Here is a 22,377-nt window from a genome sequence, read left to right on the forward strand (position 1 = left end):
ACCCATATGAGGTGTTAGGATTTTATATGACACCTAGTTTTTTTAGTGGATGATAATAAAGTGAACATTTCATAGAATCATAGAATCGTTAAGGCTGGAAAAGACCCTTAAGATCATCGAGCCCAACTGTTAACCTAGCACTGCCAAGTCCACCACTAAACCATGTCCTCGAGCACCACATCCACCCGTCTTTTACATACCTCCAGGGATGGAGACTCAACCACTTCCCTGGCCAGCCTGTTCCAGTGCCTCACTACTCTTTCAGTGAAGAAGTTTTTCCTAATATCCAACCTAAACCTCCCCTGGCGCAGCTTGAGGCCCTTTCCTCTCGTCCTATCGCTCGTTACTAGGGAGAAGAGACCAACCCCCACCTTGCTATAGTCTCCTTTCAGGTAGTTGTAGAGAGCGATAAGGTCTCCCCTCAGCCTCCTCTTCTCCAGACTAAACAACCCCAGCTCCCTCAGCCGCTCCTCAAAAGACTTGTGCTCTAGACCCTTCACCAACTTTGTTGCCCTTCTTTGGACACGCTCCAGCACCTCGATGTCCTTCTTGGAGTGAGGGGCTCAAAACTGAACACAGGACTCGAGGTGCGGCCTCACCAGTGCCGAGTACAGGGGCACTATCACCTCCCTGGTCCTGCTGGCCACACTGTTCCTGATACAAACCAGGATGCCATTGGCCCTCTTGGCCACCTGAGCACACTGCTGCCTCATGTTCAGGCGGCTGTCAACCAACACCCCCAGGTCCTTTTCTGCCAGGCACCTCTCCAGCCACTCCTCCCCAAGCCTGTAGCATTGCATGGGGTTGTTGTGACCCAAGTGCAGGACCCAGCACTGAGCCTTGTTGCATCTCATACAGTTGGCCCCAGCCCAACGATCCAGCCTGTCCAGGTCCCTCTGTAGGGCCTTCCTATCCTCCAGCAGATCGACACTTCCACCCAACCTGGTGTCATCTGCAAACTTACTGAGGGTGCACTCAATCCCCTCATCCAGATCATCAGTGAAGATATTGAACAGGACCGGCCCCAACACTGAGCCCTGGGGTACACCACTCGTGACGCAGTCTCACCCTGGTGAGGCCATCAGCAAGGACGGTGACAAGGACAGGACCCCTGGAGCCAACAGACCTCGATCTGTCTGGAGTAAAAGGTGAATAAAAGATCATCCTCTCCTGGGCTCTTGCAAACAGGTTAACCAGCAATGAGCCTTACAGTACCTGTGTTTGAGTGCGCATGACCAAAAAATTTTTAAAAACTTCGCCAGATAGAGAACAAGCTCCTGTTGCCTGGATCGTGTCCAACTGGTACACCAAGGGGAGGGAACCAGAGGCAACATTTCGCTAGGAAGTTTTCAGCTAATCATTTATTCCCTAGAAAATGTAGTTTCAGGGCAGCTGAAAATATTTGTCAATGTAGGTCGACCTCTCACAATAGTTTTCACTGTTATGAAAAATGGATGGTATCTCCAAAGTATCAAAATGAAGATTCTTGTCTGCTAAACCCATCCTTTCACTGCCCAAATCATTTTCAGAAACTATTAATGAAAGGCAAGAGATAAGAGGACTAGATGCAGAAAACAGATGTGGAGAGGACACATACAAATATTTTTTTTTTTGTTATTTTAAACTTTTGCCATTTGTTTTGATTGCGACCATGCCCTCTGCTGTGCCTAAGGGTGGAATTTAAAGCCCATCCTGCTGTTTACTTGGTGTGATATCTGAAGTAGTGACTTGGATTTAATTCTTGGTTCTCCTTCAGTCTCTGTAAAATACTTGCATATTAACTGGAAGAAATACAAGAGACCCCAGCTGCCTAACCACTTAGGTGGGTTTTCCTACCAAGGTTATAAGAGACCTTCTCCCTGAGTACCATGCAGCCCAGATGTTCCCAGCTGTGAGGAGCTGCGGGGGAGCTGAGCCTCTCCTGGCAAGGAGGAAACACTCCAGCCCCACATGCGCCACACCAGCATCCTCCCTCTGCCTTGTGGCCTTTCCAAAAGGCTTCGCTCAACCCAAAGTGACTTTTTCTGATTTAGATTTCTTTAGCTTCAGTGAAATGATAATAATACTACTACTAATAATAATCATCAACACTAAAAGGGAGCTTGAACATTTTTATTTTTGTTTCAATTACCAAACTGAAGCAGAAAACCTTTTTCACAGTTGATTACTATGAGCTGGACAGCATAGGTATCGATTTCCAGACCATTAGGCTTCTTGAATTGACAAGTACTTTAACTCATAAAAAGCTGCCTACAGTATTTGGAAAAAGCAAACCAGAAGAGTTGTATATTAACTCTCTTCAGCTGGAACACATTCAGGCAATACTCAGATGCCTACTGACATGTGTCAAGTAACATAGATCTTAATCGAATCCCCTGGCTAATCTAAGTCAGCCCTAATTAGCGGGTTTGGGGACAGAAAACATTCTGTGTAATGACAACGACGCATCTCAACCCAGTCACATTTACTGAAACACATGCCAGAGAAGGAACAAAAACCTAAAACAAAGCTCTTCGTATTAAATTAACTGAAATGTAAGCAACGAGTAGGTCAAAAGGAAAAGACTTATTAAAAAAATTCCCTCTTGCATTCAGTAATCAGTTTCACATGTAAAGCCATTTGCAAGAGACTGTGCGGAATTCATTAAACAATTAAATGTGCAGGGGGTAACTGAAACTGTATCCTTCAGAAAGCAGAGTGCATCTTATTACAGCAGTTTCCTTCCTGACCTTAAAGCCTACCTCAAAACGGATGAGAAATTCAATGTTATTAAACTCCCCGTGCAAAAGCGGAGCGCAGTTCTGTTGCTGCGACGGGTGCTGGGGAAGGGTTAGCTCAGACGCTGCGCGGGGAGGGGGACAACAGGGCCATGTGTTCCCCCATGCCATACAGAAACACTGAAGGGTTTTTTCTCCAGAGGTAGTCTTGCAAGCCAGATTTGGAAAACCAGGAAAAGAAACACATGCAGCACTGAAGTCAGTCACTGCAATCTTTCATTTCTGGCAGTGGTGGCAGAGCAGAAGTAAGTCTGCTTGTTCTCTGTTCTTCAAGCCTGTCCTATGACTATCTTTAATGAGTTATTTAAGGAAGCACCCATGTACTTTTCTACAGGAAAAAGAAAAATTCATGTGAAACAGCACTCTCCATCCTGCTTGAAAATCCATCTATTTCATGCCCATTTTGTCTCCAAAAAGCGGTTTCAGCACATACTAGTGCAGGGCAGAAACGGGCCTGTTCACTTCAGTCTGCCTCTGTCCATGTATAAACCCTGGTTTTGAAGGTGTGGAAATAAAACACCTCACCATTGCAACTCAAGTACACTACTCCAAAGTCACTTGAGGATGTGGGGAAACCCAGTATTAAGAAAATGAGGTGTCCATCACGGAGTCACCAGAGGTTCCTCACAGAGGTGTAGCAGGGGCTATCGCCACCAACAGCATAGGACATCCAACTACTGCCCAGGTCCCAGTGGCAGCATGGCTGAGAAAACTGGATGAAAACAAAACAAAACAAAACACAACACAAATACAGTGTATTTTTACCAATCCCCTCCTACCTCGGCTGACCCCCACCCACCAAGACGAGGGGATACCAGTAATGCTTTCTGAGACGTCGGCCTTCTGTGTGCTCTGCAGCCTATCTGAATCCTGTGGCAACTCTCTCTGTTTGATGTAGGGCTGCGGAGATGCCACAGACAGGCTGCCATGGAAACATTTGTTTTCATTTACTGCTGTCCTGCACGATAAGAAAGTCTGAGCAGTAGAAGAACGAAGAAAGAGTATAAATTACCAATGGGCTCAGACAGCTGAGCCTTTGAAAATGAAATCTAATTATTTTACCATTTATTTAGACAGATTACGTTATAGCTTTCTGATCTCACTTTGTGATTAATAACATGTATATGTTTAGAGCAGAAACGATGAAGGCAAATTCCAACCTGTTTTAGGAAGACACTTCAAATTAGGCTACATATAAGGGAGAGGATGACAGCTGGTTCCACTTGAATCTTTTAATTAAAATGCAGTAGTCTAGATAAAAGAAAATTGAGATGGGGTAGAGAGGAAAGAGGGGGGAAATAAATCCTAGAAATAGTGTAATTGTACTACAGTGCTTGAAAACCCCTACTTAAAGTGGGAGGAACCCAGAAATAAGTTATTTCTGCATGTTTTCTTGTATCTTAGGAAAAAGCTGAACCAGTGCATTCACTGTCTTTTTTAAGGTTATCTGAAATCAATCTGCAGTCTTGGATCTTGCTTTATCTTTGATTCTTCAAACCAACAAATGTGAAGTATAGGTCTAGCTTGCTTAACAGAGAAGTCTTCAGCACCTTCTTTGCTGTGCAGTTTTGGCCCCAGCTGTGGACTTGGCCACTTTTGACAAAAAGCATTTCTGGTCCTGATGCTGGCCGGGAGAGCGCAATGAAGAGTGCAAGGAGAACCACTTCCAGCAGGGGTGGACATCTAGATGGAAATCACCACTCAGCATCCATCTGAGCAGACTGTGTTGACTCCTGTGACTGAGCGCCCATTAGAAACCTCCAGCTTCTTCATGACATGGGAGAACCACATAGCCACCCTGAGACTGTTTTTCTTTGATGGAGTATCAGAGACAATGTCAGCGTACAGCAAATACAGCTGCTGTCCCTGGACAGGTGAAGCACCATTAGATGGCCATCCCACCTCTGAAAGGAAATACCTCTCTTAAATAAGCCCGCCGCTACCATCTGTAGGCTCCCAGGCAAGAGCGGCAGTGGGGGTACAGATGGTAAGGCTTCCGGTTTATGGTTTTGGAGGAGGATGAATGAACAGGTTGGGTTACCTACTTAACCTGGTTTTGGCTTGTAATGTCTTACTGCATGAGAGACTTTCTAGGTCAGGATAGATACAACACACAGGCAGTTAACACTGTGGGGCCTCAGGAGAAAGCTTTTACCTGGCATTTACTTAAGATCCTTTCACTGAGTAGATACCACATTAGATGAAGCATTGTTAACCTCAGCTTTGAAGTTACCTCCACTACATGTTCCCCTGTAGACATACCTCGTACAATATGAAAAACGCCTGGTGTCACAAATGCAAAGTACTGGATGTGAGAGAGACTGAAAGACACAATAGAAGACAGTGAAGATGCTCAGCATTTCATATGGAATAAGAAAGAAGGGCTTCTGAAACAAAGGACACCAAAGGAATAATGGATTAACCAAACCTGCCTCAGACACATCTCAATCTGTGAGTATGTGCAATTTCGGCTGTCAGGTCATTAACTGGATGAACACAAAATTGATAAGCTGTAGGTTGCGCTCTACTTGACAGCAATAAGCTCCTTTAAATGATATTAATATTTAACATATATAAAAGCATTTGTCATTTGCAAAGCACTCCATAGAGTAACTGATGGATTCTATAATGATCCCCAACTCCCAGACAGGGAATGTAATTCTAGAGGGATAAATATCTGGCCCACATCCAAACCAAGATTCACTGACAGAGCTATCATTCTAGCTCAGAATTAGGTTTCTAAGTTTATGGTCCTTCTAGATCACACTGCTTTGTAGCCTTCACTGGGCAGAAGCATGACACACAGACAGAGCTGGAAGACAGAAGCTGACAACATGGGATGACATTTCTGACGCACATCCACTGACTGTCACATCCCTACCCTGGGCCACCATCCACACTGAAAGATGCAGTTCAGTGGGTTAAACACAAGGAGTGGAAATATTAGATATTTGACTGCCATGTGCTGTCCGCCCCTCTCTCCTTTCTTTTAAGGAATTAATCTTGGGGAATTTACTGACCTCCATAATTTGTTAGGTCTTTCAGTATACTTTTTTTTATATTTTTTTTTCCCCCCAGTTTAAAGGGATACAGTAAATTCACTTGCAGGTTATCCTTAAAATATGACAGCATTTTTCTGCAATGTGACAGATTATTTCTTGTGCTGCAGCACTGAGCTTCTGTGAAACAGAACTTTGTTACTACCCAAAATTACTGTAGGAGAACTTCACCTTCAGCCTCCTACATGGTTTCCTGAGATGTCTCCTGAGACAGACCTTCAGTCTCCCTCTGACCTACTAACTCCCTTTGTATATAGTTTTTCTCCCTGGGAGAAAAAGCACAGTGAAAGTCACATCATCTCACTTGGCTGGACACAGCATCCTTCTGCTGTAGCTGAACTTCATGCACATGGGAAGTGGACTCCCCTGGGGATCTACCAAATGTTCCCACGGGCCAGAGCGGGCTGTGCCAGAGAGGTACCTGCAGTTGCATCCTCAATACACATAGTATGCTGACAATACCACTTAGGAAGGATGCAAAGTCTGGATCATCCATTTAAGGTATGTAAATGCATGCGTCACTCCAGTTGCACTTGTTCCCTGAAATATCTGTGCCTTCTAAACCACTCCCTGAAATATTTGTGCCTCCTAACTAACTTTTGTTTCAATGCACCCGATGGTCTGCTCATCATCCTAGCTTTGTCATTTGAGGAGTCATCCTTTTAGGAGCTCTATTCTCATCAATATTACATTCTGCCTAGGAAGTCTAACTATCTTAGAAGCAGATAAAGTGATTATTGATGACAGTCAATACGACTTCAAAATATTTCAGTAGTGGAAGTATGCATACCAAATTTATATTGGACATTATTCAAGAGCTATTCAGAACTTGCAAAGCGGAGAAATCTGACAAGCAATAAACCATGATGGTTTCTATATGCTAGCATTTTGACACGTCAACTCCAACAGAGTCCAAGTTTAGCAAAAAAGTGAAACTTCCTAAAACAAAGTATTCTTCACAGCACTTTTTTGCATAAGTGGAAGTCTAACATAACAAATCTCCCCTTCTGCTCCATCTTATATTCTCATAAAGCTCAGCCTGCTAGACAAGATTTCCATAGAAATCCTATTTAGTAAAATTTGATTGATTGTATTCCAAAAAGTGACTCACATTCTATAACCAAGTGGCAAAAGCTGAAACAAGTTTGACTCTTTCCATCAAAACCAGTATTAGTCATTCTTCCAGCTTAATGGTTTGCACACTATTCTTGACAGACAAAACTGGGACCGCAGCTCAAGAAATGACAATTTAATAGTCACAAAGCATGTGGCCAGATAGCTATTGCTAGTCTGAAGGAAACAACACAGGACTTGGCCAGTGAAACTAAAAGATACTCGACAGCATGACTGCTAAGTCGCTGTAAGAGTAATAAAATCACAGCTCCTGTGTTAGCATAGCAAAATTTGGCCCAAACTGTAAAGCCGCGGTTAAATAAAAATCAAAAAGTTCTTCCTCACCTGCCACTCTCCAAAGCGCTTAAAACAAGAGCCGCTGGAGGATGCAAGGGCTGGGTGCAATCTGATTGTAAAGACATCAGGATTTGGCTCCCAGTCATACCTGCTTTCCTCCGCCTTCTCTCCTTCTTCATGTTCCTGTGGGTTCCCTTTTCAAGCCTGCAGACTATCCCATCTCTACATTTATACTCTTCTGTCTTCCGCAGGTGGCTTTTCTTCTCTGCTGCACCCTGTGGTTGCCCGAAGGAGGGCTGGCTTTGCAGAGCCCTCCAACACACATCCTTCCCCTCCCGGCCGCTGCTTGTGGCCTCCTTCCTGACCTAAAGCAGGCTCAGGACAGGTGTACCACTGTCCAAAGACCACCTCAGTGACATGGCTCGAAAGGCTGAATGGAGAAATGGGTCCACTCCGAGATGCTGAATTTGCTCATGCCCACTATGAGATGCTAAATTTGCTTACGCTCTACTTCTCCATGGCCTCCTGGAGTTGAAGGTAAGGCATCCTCTTAGCATGGGTCTGCCTGCCGGCACAGACTGGTTTCTAAGTGACAGTGCAGCAGACCATCCCTCCCAAAAGTAGGTTCCCAGCAAAGTACCAGCAGGGAAGGCAAGTTTCCTTGCCACAGAAAACCACCAGCAACCTTCTGCCAGTAACGTTCAGACACAGTTATGATTCACAGACATCGTGAAGAAGCACATAAATCTCACCACTCTCACTGCTATTTGCTCCTGATACTTCCCCTGCCTCCCTTGGGTGTCTCATACCCCCGCTAATCTCACGATGGTCAGAATTACTGTTTGGACAATGACTCAACGTGAGTCTCAACTCAGCAGAGTACCAAGGAAAAGAGAAGCCCTACGGGACCAAACCCTTCTTTGTTTATGGGCTCTGCTGCCCATAATTCATTTTCTGCATTCTGTTGTGGCATGTGCTGACATAAAAGTAATCCAAAGTCTCTGGCTGTTCCAGAGACTGCTCACAATCCCTCACCCAGCTCAAATCTGTACAATGTCTTCAACCAGACGTCTTCAACGTCTTCAGAGAAAACAATGATAGCATCTCTGTGCTTGGCATTGGTGAAATATCAGCCCATTCATATTTTTGCTTAAATTAGGAATCTAATTTCAAATATTTTCCTCCAGACAGGATGAAAAAAAGAAGTGAAAATATAATTTACCTCTACTTCACATGCATATTCTGATCCATCCAGGAGTGTCACTTTGCACTGCATATTTTTCGGTTTCTTGACGATCTTTAGAGGAGACTTGGAAAGTTTGCTAGACGATGATTTTTGAGAGAGCTTGTCGTCCTCTAGCTGCTGGTATTCCAGCTGTTTTGCGCTCGCAGCAGCAAACTCCTGTTCTTTGTCTGTGGCCTATTAAGAGAAAGAAAGATACGTTTTGAAGTGAGAGAAACCAATCACGCAATGCAGTGCACTACGCACCTTGCACCCAAGCATTTAAGCGAGCCTAGTGTGGGGCTTGGACGATAAAGCCCCTGATGCAGGACAGAGTCTTCTTTATCTGTTGAAAAGATTTCCCATATTCCCCATATTCCTCCCAGCCCTCCCTTCTCACTCCAAAATGTACAGAATAGCCAGGAAGGAGGGGCATGCATGAAAATACTTTAGACTTCTACTTTTTCCAAAGGTACAAAATCCCACTTGGACTTCTTGGACCTGGTTTTTTTGGTCTGTTGGAAATGCTGAATAATTGGTAAACGTTGTGATGAACAGATATTCCTACAGTTTCTTGATATTACTTTTAAGTCCTGCACCTATTAAATCATATGATGCTTCCATGGTGTCATATGGAATAGGAAAATAACATCAGGTTTGCACTAATTTCGCTCTCAGTGAGAAAACAGTCCCCTGAATGAGGGGAAAGATCTGCCCCTGACATTGTGAATTTGCAGGGGGATGCTGACGTGCCTGGGAGAGCAAAAGGCTCCCCAAGCGCCTGAGCAAAGGGTTAAACAAACAGGATGGAAATGAGGGGCCAAACGACTTTTATGTGCAGCCGGCTGGCTAATGGATGATAACTACGGGATGAGAGGCTGAATTTTGCTCTCCACAGATGCCCGATAAGTCCCTCAAGCTGGCGAGAAGTAGGTGCTATTTGAAAGACAAATATACTGCAGGGGAAAGGGGAGAGAAGAAACAACCAAGGTTACTTTTGCTTGGGTTTATCTGAGGGTCAGACCATTTGAAGAGTTACCGCGACGCAGCACAGCCCATGGTCCTCTCCACGGCACTAGATGAAAGCCAGAACAGCTCTACAGCACTTCACCCTTCCTAGCAACAGCACTATGCCGCAGTCATTACCCTTCTCATCAGTTATGTCCCTGATAGTCTCCAAACAAAACCTCAACAGGAGTGCAGTAATACCTAAGCTAAAGCTTAAATGAAAAGAAAAAAAAAAAAAAAAAAATCTTTCTGTTATCTCCCTACAAGGAAAAAAAAAAAAAACAACTGTTTTGGCTCTGAATGATTTTAGTGTAATAAGCAACAAGCATTGCTGGAAATATATTGTAAATTAATCCTCCAAGTCCATTTCCATTCACTGTGTATAATAAACCTTCATGAGAGTGGAGCAAATCCGTCCAAAAGCTTTAATCTGCTTTGAGACCAGAACAACCTTGCATCGTATAACCAGCAACAACAGTGTACCGCTAAATCACAGGGAACTTTCCCCAAGAGATTTCATACAAACAAGCCATAAGCTTCCCCTCTGCCTTAGGGTGAATGCGGGAAAGAGGAATTTGGGATCGGCTCTGCTACCAACACCTCCAGCTCCCACCAAAGCCCCAGCAAACTGCAAAGAGGCAACTGCAAAGAGGCCAGGCAAGACCCAGGCTCCTCCTTTCCCTGGGACAGAGAACATAGCAAAGGTCTCCTGGGCTTCCCTGGGTGGGGAGACTAGAAGAAAGTGGGACTATAAAGATAAAAAAGCAACACAAAAGCTGCTTTCAAAATCCACCGCATCCCCTGAGCTGTGGATGTTCTTCCCCGGGAGCAGCCTGGCACCAGCCCGCTCTTCTCCCATCTAGCTCCAGCCCTGGAGGACTTTCTCCTTCCAGCACTTGGACACCAGCTCTGTGTCTGGACGTCAAGGTCCTCACACACCCTGAAGGCTGGCGGGAGATGAAGGCACAGCGTATGTCAGCAGATTAGCTGTTCGCTGAGCATTTAATGCTCAGAGCAGTTGTGATTAAGGGGGAGAGCCCCCCCAGGCTCAAAGTAAGGCTTGAGGCCAGCTACCACCCTACCACAACCACGGCCAGCTGGCAAGTGGACCAACCTACTGCATCAAGAGAAAAACAAGACTGAAGATGTCTCCTGCTAGGGCCTCTGTGAAGAGCTGTGCTGCTGCTGATGGGCAGAGGGGCTCTTTGATGATTTCCGTACCTTTTGTTAAAGAAATCTGCCAGGGAAGGTACACATGCATATGCGTGGGTGCAAAAGTCATTCCAGGGCTGGAAAAAATATACTGTCATACCCGGTGGCTCGTTAGATTTCTCATGTGAGAGTTAACACCCTGCCCCAACAAAAATCAACAGCAAAAAAACCACAGATGCATGGAATTAATTTTTTTCAAGAAAGTGGGAAAGCCGCTTGAGAAAAAAAGCCCACAACAACAAGGACACCCAGCAGCCATTTAAATTTTAGCACCATCTTCAGCCTGTAAACAATTTCTGTGAATCCTAATGGATTGGTGATTATTTTCCTTCATTAAGACACTCATTATCTCAAGACTAAAGCAGACATTTGCTTATTTATATTTTATTTTTTTTTTAAATAGTATTGAGGTTATTTTGTTCATTAAGGATCCCGTCCACATTAAGATCGGGGAATGTGTCTAGGTTAAAATCACACAAAGAATTTTCTCTCATTTGTCTAGAGAACAAAACATGCCAAGAACTATTAGAGAAGATCCCCCAAACTATGCTGACATGTTCAGGCATTGAGGTACTTTCAGACTGTATTAAGCCTCTTCCTCCTAAAGAAACCTGACATCCTGGTATCTCGGAAAAAAAAAAAAAAAAAAGCAGTCAGTGAACAAACCATGTACTTGGTGAATTATTTTGAACTCTGCAAGGATAGTCGCATTTTCTCCTAAATTCTTCCCCAAGATACCTCTGTGCTGTATTTCTGCAGTATATTCAGTGTCATGGACTCAGTTCTAGTGCAGCACAAGTTGCTTCAGGGTTTGTGGTTTTCGAACATAAGCTGTCTTATCTCTATCTATATTACTGTACCTTACTATGACACAGTATGTTCAGCCCCTTCTGAAGCTGGACCCCCCCTCGAAGCAAGCCTTTGAAGTCACAGGATTCAGCAGTAATGATCTTTGACACTTCACGGCTTCTCACTGGGGTATGAAATGATATCACCAAGCTTGCACAATGCATGAAACCCATCTACTTATGATAGTTGCTCAGAAATGTCAGTGCCCAGCCCATGCAATGCCTTCTTGCTCATTTTCAATGAGATAGGAAGGCAGGAAGATAGTAAGATTGCATTATTATACCTGATAGAAAGGACTAATTTCTGTAGTAACTGCTAATCTCAACATGAAGAAGCCTTTCTGTCTTCATTAAAATGTTCTTTCTTATGTGTACAGAATGACAACAAAAAGTCACTGTCATGGATCGGTAACTTAAATCTTTCTTCCCAAGGTTCTCTCACATGAGTGACAGCAAAACCCATCAACTTCCTCACTGCAATTACAGGTGGCAGAGAGAGAGAATGATACCCATTACTTCTTCAATTTTTGGCTTTTTTAATGACACCATTGCCAACAGCGCTGTCTCTTAGTGCTGCATTTAAGTGGTTCTCTCCTGTGATACAGACACCACTGCAGCTGGATTTGGCAGTCAGCTTACAACACAGACTTTCGGATTCAAACTGGTAGTCTCAATGGGAAGGTCTTCCATATCCCTTCAGTAACCTAGTTCTTCTATCACGGCTTCTGCAGACACCTGCCCACAGGTGATCTTTGGGAAAGGAAGGGATCACGCAGCAAGTGAGAGCATCTCGGGTCTCCAAACTCAGACCTCCGTAACACAGATAGACAGGTTTGGTGACTAAGGGGTTTTTTTTGTTTGTTGTGGTGGTTTTTGGGTTTGTTTTGTTTTGTTTAAGATGAAAAGAAACTTGGGGCAGAAAGATTACTGAAGATGCCTGGAAGAAAAAAAATTAGTAATACTTATGCCTAGGCCTGACAGAATTATATTTTAAATTAATAACCAGTTTGTGCAGCACCTTTCTCTTTTGGAGAAGCAGCCCTGCCTCTTTTCTCCAAACTAACTACATGCAATTTCTGATCTGTTTCAGAGACCAAAATTGTTCTAACACATAATTGGTGGATGTGAGAGCAAGAGCAGAGAGGTCTTTGGTGGGCATGGAAGTGAGGCTGATCAGGGTTTACAAATGGTAAAAATTGTTAGCAATCAAAAAAATAAGCAGTTCTTCCAATAGTTGATCTTCAATAGCAATAAACATCAGAAATTCTCCCCTGCTATGTCTACCTCTTGAGATATCAGACATGAGACACCTCTTTTAATTTGGTCCCATTTGCTGTCCCAAGCATTTAGGTAATGCACCCATAAACCAGGAAGACACAAAAATACTTTGTTTGTAACTGAAATTGCTTACACCCCCATTTTTTCCCCACCAACAGCAAGTTTGGGCTGTACCTTTTTGGACAAAAACTTAAAACCCAAGACCACAGCCAGCCCCAAACAGCTTCGATGGGAGCACTCACGCTGATTTTAAGTAACGCCTTACATTTGCTTGCTTCACCAGCACTGTCTCCAAACTAGGTAAAATAACAGGACCTCACTTCAAACAATCTGTTTTTTTAAAGGGTGGAGGAAAAGAGGAGTTAGACTGACTTATTCCACTCTTCAAAGGTGAATGCGATCAGATGGGGGTCATAACCTTATGGAGCTAAGGGATGCGATTTGCAGGTACCTCATTAATTGTGTGTCACTTACCCATGAAGAACAATGCCTGTTAATCCTATTGACTGGAAATTATTAACGGGAAAAAGAAAGCAGCTTCCGCAAATTTAATAAGTGCGTCAATGAACCAAATGGAAAAGCATGAGATAGCTCTTCTGAAACCTATTACATGAAAAGTTAAAGTAATTATAATGCAGTCATTTCGGAACTAAGAGAAGCTTAAGGGACCACAGATTCTTCATGGCTCACACATCAGACAAGCAAGCATGAAATCAGTTTTCAGCAGGTGTCAAAGAAGAAATGAACTCTGAAAACATTTTCAGCTTCTTAAAAATTGGCACTGTTTGCTATCTAATGCAAATGCAAGATCGAAGACGTCTCCTGCTTAGTTAATAAGACTGCCCTTATATTTAAGCACTGGAGGCAGAAAGACCTGACATGAATTTCAAAACATTCTGTGTGAGAACTATTATTTTTTAAATGCAAAAGACCAACCAGTCAAGATCTACAGCATCACGTCAAACAGCCTTCCACGCATATCTGAACATATATTTCTGCTCCTAACACACCAGGCTCATTATTTCCCAGGAGCAATAAGTGGGCACGTAACTAGTTGCATGCAGCGAGCATGCGTGCATGGGCTCCCTTACCTGCTCCTTTTTCACCGGCGTGCTGTGGGCTGCCACAGCCGAGAACTGCTCGAGTGCGTTTTGATGCTCTTCACTCAGCTGCTGCTGGTCCTGCGGCTGGGTTTCCGCTGCTCCTTGCTGCGCAGGGCTCTCCTGCTGATCCTGCTCTTTATCCTTGGACTCAGAGTCCGATCCCGATTCTGTAGTCATGGTTGGTTATTCTGTAAAACAAGGTGAGCAGACCTACTGAGTACAATCTCATAGCTGTGAATTTGTAGGCTAGGCTTACAAAATGGAGAAACATTAGGCGCAAAGTTTTAGTCTTAATATGCCCAGCCTTTAAAACTAAAGTGGCTATTACTGGCCCAACGAGGATCCATAGGAAAGCTTCCCTGGTGCAAAAGACCAGGTCTAAATGCATTTGTACTCTGAGGAAGAGCATGTTGCCATAAAATCTTACTCTACATTATAATATACAGACATTATAGGAATTATGTTGAAGTTACATACAGACACACAGTTCTACATAGGTCATAATTCATAAAAGTAGAGCAACACATTCAGAAAAGCTCGTGTGATTGAGGGCCCTAAATCCAATACAATTCACTGCAGTTTGGGTTTCCAAACCATGTGAAACTTTTGAAAACATTAAATCTTTTGTTCTTTACATTTAAGGCAACAAGGCTTGAACTCCTCAACACCTGCACGCCCTTTTGGAAATGGACTCAAGTACTTTTGATGCTTCCAGGCAACATATATGCTAGAAACACCTGAAGTGGGCCCGCCAACATCAGTGCAAATGTATAACTGTCTTTAAGCACAGTTCTGTCCTTCCCGCTTGAATTCACCCACACTTCTGTCATTTCTTTCTAAGTGCTGGAGCATCCAAAAGAAAAGATAGAATGACTTAATGGAAGTATTTAAGTGTTAGATTTACAATAAAGTGGATATGACTTTCCTTGACTGCGAAAAGGCTGTTTGAACTTAACTTTGTCCAGTACTAAATCAAAATGAAAATATTAGCAATATTCATTCAAAATCTTAAGTGTTTCAATTAAATAGTTTCATTACAAGTGTGTGGTTGGCACCCAATTCTCAAACTATATAGAAGCAAAACCCAACTTTAAAAAATACTGTGATTTTGTATCAAAACAAGGATTTGAAAAAGCAGACTCTGTGCTAGTTCAGCAAATAGAGTCTGCTCTTATGTTTGTTACTTGCACGCTCTTAGTCCTCATGGTCTTATCCTTGAGCATTTCGCTTTTAAGCAACTCAAAACCAAACCAGTCCGCTGCAGTCTATTTCTGTTCATCATCAAGCCATGATTTCTTTAACCTGGTAACCATAGCTACTGTGTAATTATAAGCAGTTCCACAGAATATACATCTGCTTATTCATCTGGTAGTAAGTCACTATCAACTCTTAACATACACTACAATGTTTACTAGTAGAAACAGGTTTATTAAAGATCACAAAAAAAAGTACAGGACTCTTTTTTTTTTTAACTTAAATGTTTAATGAGCTACATTGCTTGACAGAAAATGTTTTAAATGAGGCCAATTATTTTCAAACTCATTTATGTATTCTGCACTTTCAAGGCTAAGTCCTCCAGTGAATACGTCTCTGTACAGCAAGCAAGTGCCCAGCATTCACCCTGTGCTCAGTTTTTGCACTCCCTGTGAGCAGGGGCGTGCATGTTCCTACCTCCTGCATGCCAAAACAGCATGAGAGAAAAGCAGAACTAGAAAGCATACATGGCAGATTTATGCTTCAGGCCACATTTTCAAAGTACTAACATGCGACACACTTGTTTAGGAATACATCATAAATTTCTACACTCAAACTGGTACAGTTATACAAAAAATACCTTTTAAAGTGTATTGTTTAACAAATTGTCTTTAGCATCTACAAAAAGCAGTAATTAACTAACTCATGTCTTTTAAAACATGACAGTCAGAAAGGCATTCGTCTAATAAAACTTCAGATGTCCACATCTGAGATGGTCACTTTAAACACAGAAGAGAAAACTAGACGTTTCAGAGAGCGATTCATCTGACCTATTTTAGATGCCTGCTTTAAGCTGAGATAAATCACATACTAGCGCGACTACATCCGACTTGCTACGAAAGAAGCCTAACAAGTTCCTCCGATGTAGATCAAGCAAACCCATCCTCCATTTTCAATTCTATTAAGCCACTCTTTTTTTGTATGCTTTAAAAATTAAATTTCAGAACAATGTTAATCTCTCAGAATTTTGTTTTGCCCATCTGTCAGATCAACATGGAATAAGCTATTCTTCATCTGATGCTGTTACAGTTGCCTTGCTTTAAAAGCACCCAGGTCTCCAGAAAATTCACAAGATTTTCCCCCTACTCTCAAACCATGTTTTGTACAAGTGTATGAAGATATTAAATGCAAATTAATCAAATAATTCATTCAATAAAAACAAACTATGCATTTAATTTTCTTTTCCAGAAACTACGAATTAGCAAGTAACAAAAAACTAATTTACAGCTACAAAATCATTAATAAAACAACTCCAAACAGCATAAATGATCAACACAAAGTGTTAGCATGGAAGTTGTTGTACAGTCTTTTTTTTTTTTCTTTTTTGCTATTGATATGACTTAGAGCAGTGTAAATAGAAAGCAACTATGATACTTGCTGTCTTAAAATACAATCAACTGGAGTATCTTGAGGCATTAATCTATATAGGATCAGGTTGCCTGTCAATATGAAGCAAAGTCTGTCTTCCTTCAGCTGCCATCACTGCATCTCTGGAAGCTCATTTTTGCACCCTATACAGCTTCTTTCCTAATGAACATTTGTATTCTGGCTTTCCGTGAGTATGGAAACCGTCATTAAACTAGTCCCATGAAACTCAACTTCATGTAGCATGAACTGAAAACAAGTTTTACTTTTCTTGCCAGTTATAATTTTGCATCTCAAGGAACAATAAATGTGGTTCTTAACAACTTCTGGGACATTTCCACATGAAGCAGAGCCTTACAATACTGTGAGTTACTCTCTGGGACTGGTTTTCTCTCCAGTTACACGAGTCCTTACTTGCTCTGAGAGTGCTTTGTTAGAAAACTTTTTGTGCATTATCAAATCTTTTAACATAAGCAATTCCCTGGATACAATATTCCTGTCATTAGTCAGACAGCAGATGGATTTAATTAACCCAAGGTTACCCATTTCCAAATGCCTTCTTTATTTCCCTACGTACATGAATATGTTTAATAACAAATACTGAGAATAAAATATGATTTATTTCACGCTGTTATCTTACAGATGTGAATAAAAGAAAAGCAAAAACATTTTGAACCCAATTTCTTACAAACTCCTCAGGTAACTGTATTGCTAAGATTCATCTCATTCCATCTAGTGCAGGTTGAAAATACCTAAATTACAAGACAGAAAACAACATTCCTCTCTCAGCGTAAACCAATAGGTTGTTTTGCCTTCTTCAGTAAGCAGCTGCTTATCCAAAAGAACTTTGAAAGCATTTCATTTTTTATAAATGGCACAACAATCCTCCTAGGAAGCAGTAGTTTTACTTTTTGGAAGAAATAAAAGTGATCTTAAGAAATGTAACAACATAAATATTACTCTACCTTTGTTTGTACGCAGCAAACCTGACAGAATAGCTAGTAGTGTCTAGACATTTGTCAAACACATATAATTGGCTGAGAAATTCTTATTTTATTAGTTTATTTACTATACCTGGCTATGTACCAAAATCATGACTTCTAATGTGAATTTCAGTACAGGAAGAAAGAAATCACTTAAGTTCCTTAAACTTTTTCTGTTGCCAGCACAACCCCAGTATCAAATTCCCCTTTCCAGCAAACAGAAAACAAACTAATGAAAAGAAACTAAGAGCACCACCTTATACAAATGAGGTAATACTATGCAAGCCAGATGTGCTCTTGGATAGCTAAGTTTTGGCTTACAACCGAATATTCAAAGATTCCAAAAGATTAGCTGAGTCCAAACTTAACACAGATGCTGTTAATACTGGATAGTCTAAGGCTAAAGTCAATTTGGCTACAGAATTCAATCAGAATGAAAATCAAGTCTTTTGATGACAGAAAAAAAAATAGCCAAGAACTAGCTTATTTTAATCTACTACTTAAAAATTAAGTTACAAATGTATGTACTTCCAGCAGTGTAAAGGTTTAAAATATAAGTTTGAGAGTGCTGCAGAAGAATAATTAAGGGAAGATAAACATTAATATACTATCAAGGTATGTAACTTCAAAAAACTACATGACATTTTAAAATAATTTTTATTAGATTAAATCACATTAAAGAAATCTTTTCATACCCTTACACTATACAAAGTAAAGACTTTACATATGGATGGCAAAACCTGCAAACCACTTGCGCAAAGCCTACACCTAAAACCTTTCAACACACCTAGTCCTTGTTACCTATAGCTACCAACATATTGCAGTTTAGGAGATTACCATTTCCATTACCAATTACTTGCTATGGACTATAAAGCACATAATTTCCTTTTCTCCCCATGGGAAACAAAATCATGTTGTCCTCTATTAATAATTCTCTGAGCAGGCAAAGCCCAGGCTATGTCACCTGGTCCCCTCCAGCAAGCGACAGTCACAATCTACCATATATATTCATACATTCAACAATTTATTTGACTCCTTGCCTCCCATTCTCAGAGCAGGCACCTTCTGGGTTGCATCTAGAGCAACAAAATTCACAGCTAATTGACAGCAGAGTCCACAGTTTAATTAACCCAGCAGTCGTTAACAAACCTTTATTTATATATAAATACATGCTAGTGAAAATATCTGCTATATTAAGCAAACGGAAATCACATTACAGAAGAAACTGCACATTAATTCTGAATAAATTGTGATGTAATGACAAAACAAAATTGAACCAAGTATAATTAAATGAACTATACATAGCCACTAACTATTTCCTGTAATGCACAGATTAATGATTTACATTTAAATGCTTCTTTGATCTAATTCATTCTCTTTGAGGAAAGTTCTCCTTTAATTACAATAATTTCTAAAGATTGTTATAAATCATTGCAAAGGACCAAATTTGGAAGTTATGTAACAAAATAATGATTCCATACTTCAAAAATAATGTTCTGCATAATGAGAGACATATTTATCCAATAACGATGAGATGCTGATGAGAAGAGCATATGGAGAACAATATTGCTGCTATGAGCAGTAACAGAAATGTCAATATATGTTTCAAGAATACGCGCCAGAACGCCGACTTCTAAGCTTGAAATATAAACTGTTTTCATCAAACTGCTTCAAGTCTCAGCTCACTTCATTCCAGTTGGGTTCCTTACTAGGAAAACGACCATTTTTTGTTGATCATCTTTAATTTGGGTGAGCTTTGCCCTCACGTGCAGGAGGCACCTAAGCCACAAAAGCCCGGCGTAGGGTCCCTGGGAGAGGTGAGAGGCAGGACCTCTGCTGCACTTCACCAGGAGTTAAGAGCCACTCTTTCTTTACTTGTTGCCATCCTCCAGTGCCGGCAGCAACTGGAGGCCTTATAGAGGAGGCATCTCCACAGCGCTATGGTTTTTCCAGTGGATGCTGAGAAGCCGAAGCAACTGCAGAGCTGCGGCCTGAAGAGATGCCGGTGGGAAATGACCACAAAAAGAGCAACTGGATGCCCCCCTGCAACCGCACACTCCTGTCACCTCTCTCATGCCAGCACCAGGGTCATTTTGGGGGGTGGGCGGCTCAGCTGGGAGGGCTGAACCTCCCCAGCATGGGGAAAGGGAAGCAGCACCCCTCATTCAGGCATTGGTGGGCACCCCACCTAACACGGCTGGGAGGTGCCAACCCAGCGATTGCACCCCTTATACTTCAACTCACAAACACATGGGCTATACTCAGAGTTTAGCATTGCACCTTAAACATATATATATAACATACACGCAAACACATTAGAGTCAGCACAAGGAAAAAACACAAAAAGAAAGTCCAAAAAGTAATAACAAGAGAGAAAAGAGGAAAACCAATGGAGAAAGGTGCTAAGCTTCAGGATGAACTGCAATTGTGCCAGCACAGCATGCTGTGGGTTAAATGACTTAACAGATCTGGCGGCACAAGCCATGGGCCCAAGCACAGGTGCAGGAGAGAGACTTCAGGGAGGATGGGGAGACGTTAATAAGCAGTAACAAAAAACGGCTGGTTGGAGGTGTTGCGACACATAGCATGAATTAAAATATTTGTTTGGCCTTCTAGGAAGGTGCATGATACAGATTTTTTTTAAAGTTTGTTCATGAAGATCAAAGAAGGAAAAACAGAGGCACCATCTGAGGAAGGAGTCATGTAATCCGGAGGAGATGGAGGAGACACCTTAAAACCAGCACCACCACCAAAAGAAAACGCAGCTGAGTGTTTCTGGAGAGATTATCCTCTGCCTAGCAAGGGTGGGGATGGGAAGCTAGGAAGCTTTTAAATGACTGGGGGGAGAGGGGAGTGGAATATATCAAAAAGGGATTATACACCAAAGCAGAACCAAGGACACACGACCGAGGGATGAACATAAAAGACTAACATCAACATAAAAGGAGAAATGAAGACTAGGATGCAAAGTGACTTACAATCAGCAAGAGCTGCAGCAAACAATAAGAAAAGAGTCTATAAATACATTAGAAGGAAAACCAGGCCTGCTACTGAACACAGGAAAGGCTGAATTATTCAGCGCCTCATTTCACAGCAGCTAGCTGGGACCAGATACTCAGGGCATCTTTCACCTGACGTGCAGGATGTGCAAGCGCAGGCTGGATGGAACAAGGGAAGAACGGAGCAAACACATGAGTAAGCTAGGCGGTTTCAAGTCAGCAGGAACCACTGGCAATGTCCCTGCAGTTCTTGGGGAACTACCAGCAATCATCTCTAAACCATTAACCACTGCCTTGCAGGTGCCAGAGAAGCCAGGTAAGGTCTAAAAGAAATTAAAAGACCCAACACAGCACCTGATCTTACAAAGGAAAGTGGGGATGGAAAAGCCAGAAATTACAGTGTACTTTCAATACCAGAGAAGTTACTGGAGGCACACTGCTAAAGGATTTCTAATCCTGCAAAAATGAGATTAGGGGAAAAAAAAACCCCAACAACAACAAAAAAAAACCAAAACAAAAAAACCCCCCAAACAGTCAACATGAATGTATCAAAAAGTCATGTCAAACTAGTGTAATGTCTCTCTCACTCTCTCTGACAGGACATCTGTCCCAGCTGATAAAAAGAAAGTGGTACAGATGACAGAGCCTATCTTTAGAAAGGCTTTTAAAACAGCCCTGGATGACTTTTTCATGAGAGAACCACAGAAATAGTTTAAATGATTAAAAAAGAAAAAAATAAGGTGTACAAGTGATTAAAAAAACCCGAAACCCTAACCTACGAACAGTTATCAGTAGCACAATGACAACCTGTGAGAACTTATCGATTTGAGGAATCACAGCCCTTTGAGCACCAGTGAAGGAAGAGAGAGTGCCTGATCCATGCTCAGCATCACAGCGGGGAGGCTGGGGCACGCTGCCAGCATCCTCACCAGACTTAAAGAAGAGAAAAGCAGTCTGACAGAAAACCATATATACACTGAATCTGACTACATTCTCGTAAGGGTAACGGCAACAGCAATGGGGACCTCAGAAGTGAAAAGTGATGGGGAAGCTATGGGTTAGGCAGCAGGAATGAAGCAGCGTGAGGGTCTGAAGTCAAGCGTTAGGCAAGACAAATTTCAGTCTGGGACATGATGCTGGAGTTGTTCTACCTTCTGCAGCACCAGGGAGAAGTATATAGCATATTGTATTTCCATTGGGGATTCATATTTTTTGAAAAATACGCATTAAAGAGTGTCAAGAAGAGAGTAGGAAGAAGGATAATACGTTTAGAAAATGTGACCAGCGGAAAGAGGTTTAAGGAGCTGAATTTGTTTACCCTAGGAAAGGGAATAGAGAGAGGGGAGCTGGTAAGCGCCTTGCAATACATACAAGCTTCTTGCAGACAGAAAATAATCAAGCATTTACTAACAGTGGAGAAAGAATTTGATTGGCATCAATTGGGATTTAGAGTAGACAGTGTATCCACTATAACGACAGTCAAGAAGAGTTATCTATAGCTGTGTGGAGTCATCAGTGGAGACTTACATACAGATAAACAGCAGCAGCAAAATTCTCTGTTTGCAACCTTATAAAGCATAAGCAATTAAAATTTTGTTGATTTTGCTACCCCTTCCACTTGGGTTGGCAACTCTGAATTTGCAAAATGCATATATTTGCTTCTGCTTCAGAGCATCTGGATGCACAGGATAACATTTTTATTTCCTGTTTACCTTTCATTTCTATGATTCAGTGAAACTACCTGGGTCTGTTTTGCTCTCTTGATGGGTGGCTTCCCACAGCAATGAAACCCAGAATCACTGCAATTTCTGTTGCCCCTCCTGCACACAAGGTTTATGAAGAGTATGACTGACCAGGTT

General features: G+C 41.9%; 1 protein-coding gene across 22 annotated transcripts in view; it reads right to left on the bottom strand.

Annotated features, from left to right (window-relative positions):
• Window positions 1-22,377, bottom strand: part of EPB41L3 (erythrocyte membrane protein band 4.1 like 3) — a 145,958-nt gene that overhangs the window by 53,494 nt on the left and 70,087 nt on the right. For 21 of the 22 annotated variants that reach the window (XM_087756122.1, XM_087756106.1, XM_087756087.1 and 18 more), the window contains exons 2-3: window positions 13,906-14,105; window positions 8,469-8,666 (exon numbers count right to left, since the gene is read on the bottom strand). In XM_087756122.1, the coding sequence (XP_087612248.1) occupies window positions 8,469-8,666; window positions 13,906-14,094 (387 nt within the window). In that variant the 5' untranslated portion in view covers window positions 14,095-14,105. The remainder of the gene's footprint in view (window positions 1-8,468; window positions 8,667-13,905; window positions 14,106-22,377) is intronic. The other variant, XM_087755973.1, reaches the window with a different exon arrangement.

This window comes from Nipponia nippon, unplaced genomic scaffold, assembly GCF_047370975.1.
Source record: "Nipponia nippon isolate SJK-2023a ecotype South Korea unplaced genomic scaffold, ASM4737097v1 scaffold_1, whole genome shotgun sequence".
Classification (NCBI taxonomy): domain Eukaryota; kingdom Metazoa; phylum Chordata; class Aves; order Pelecaniformes; family Threskiornithidae; genus Nipponia; species Nipponia nippon.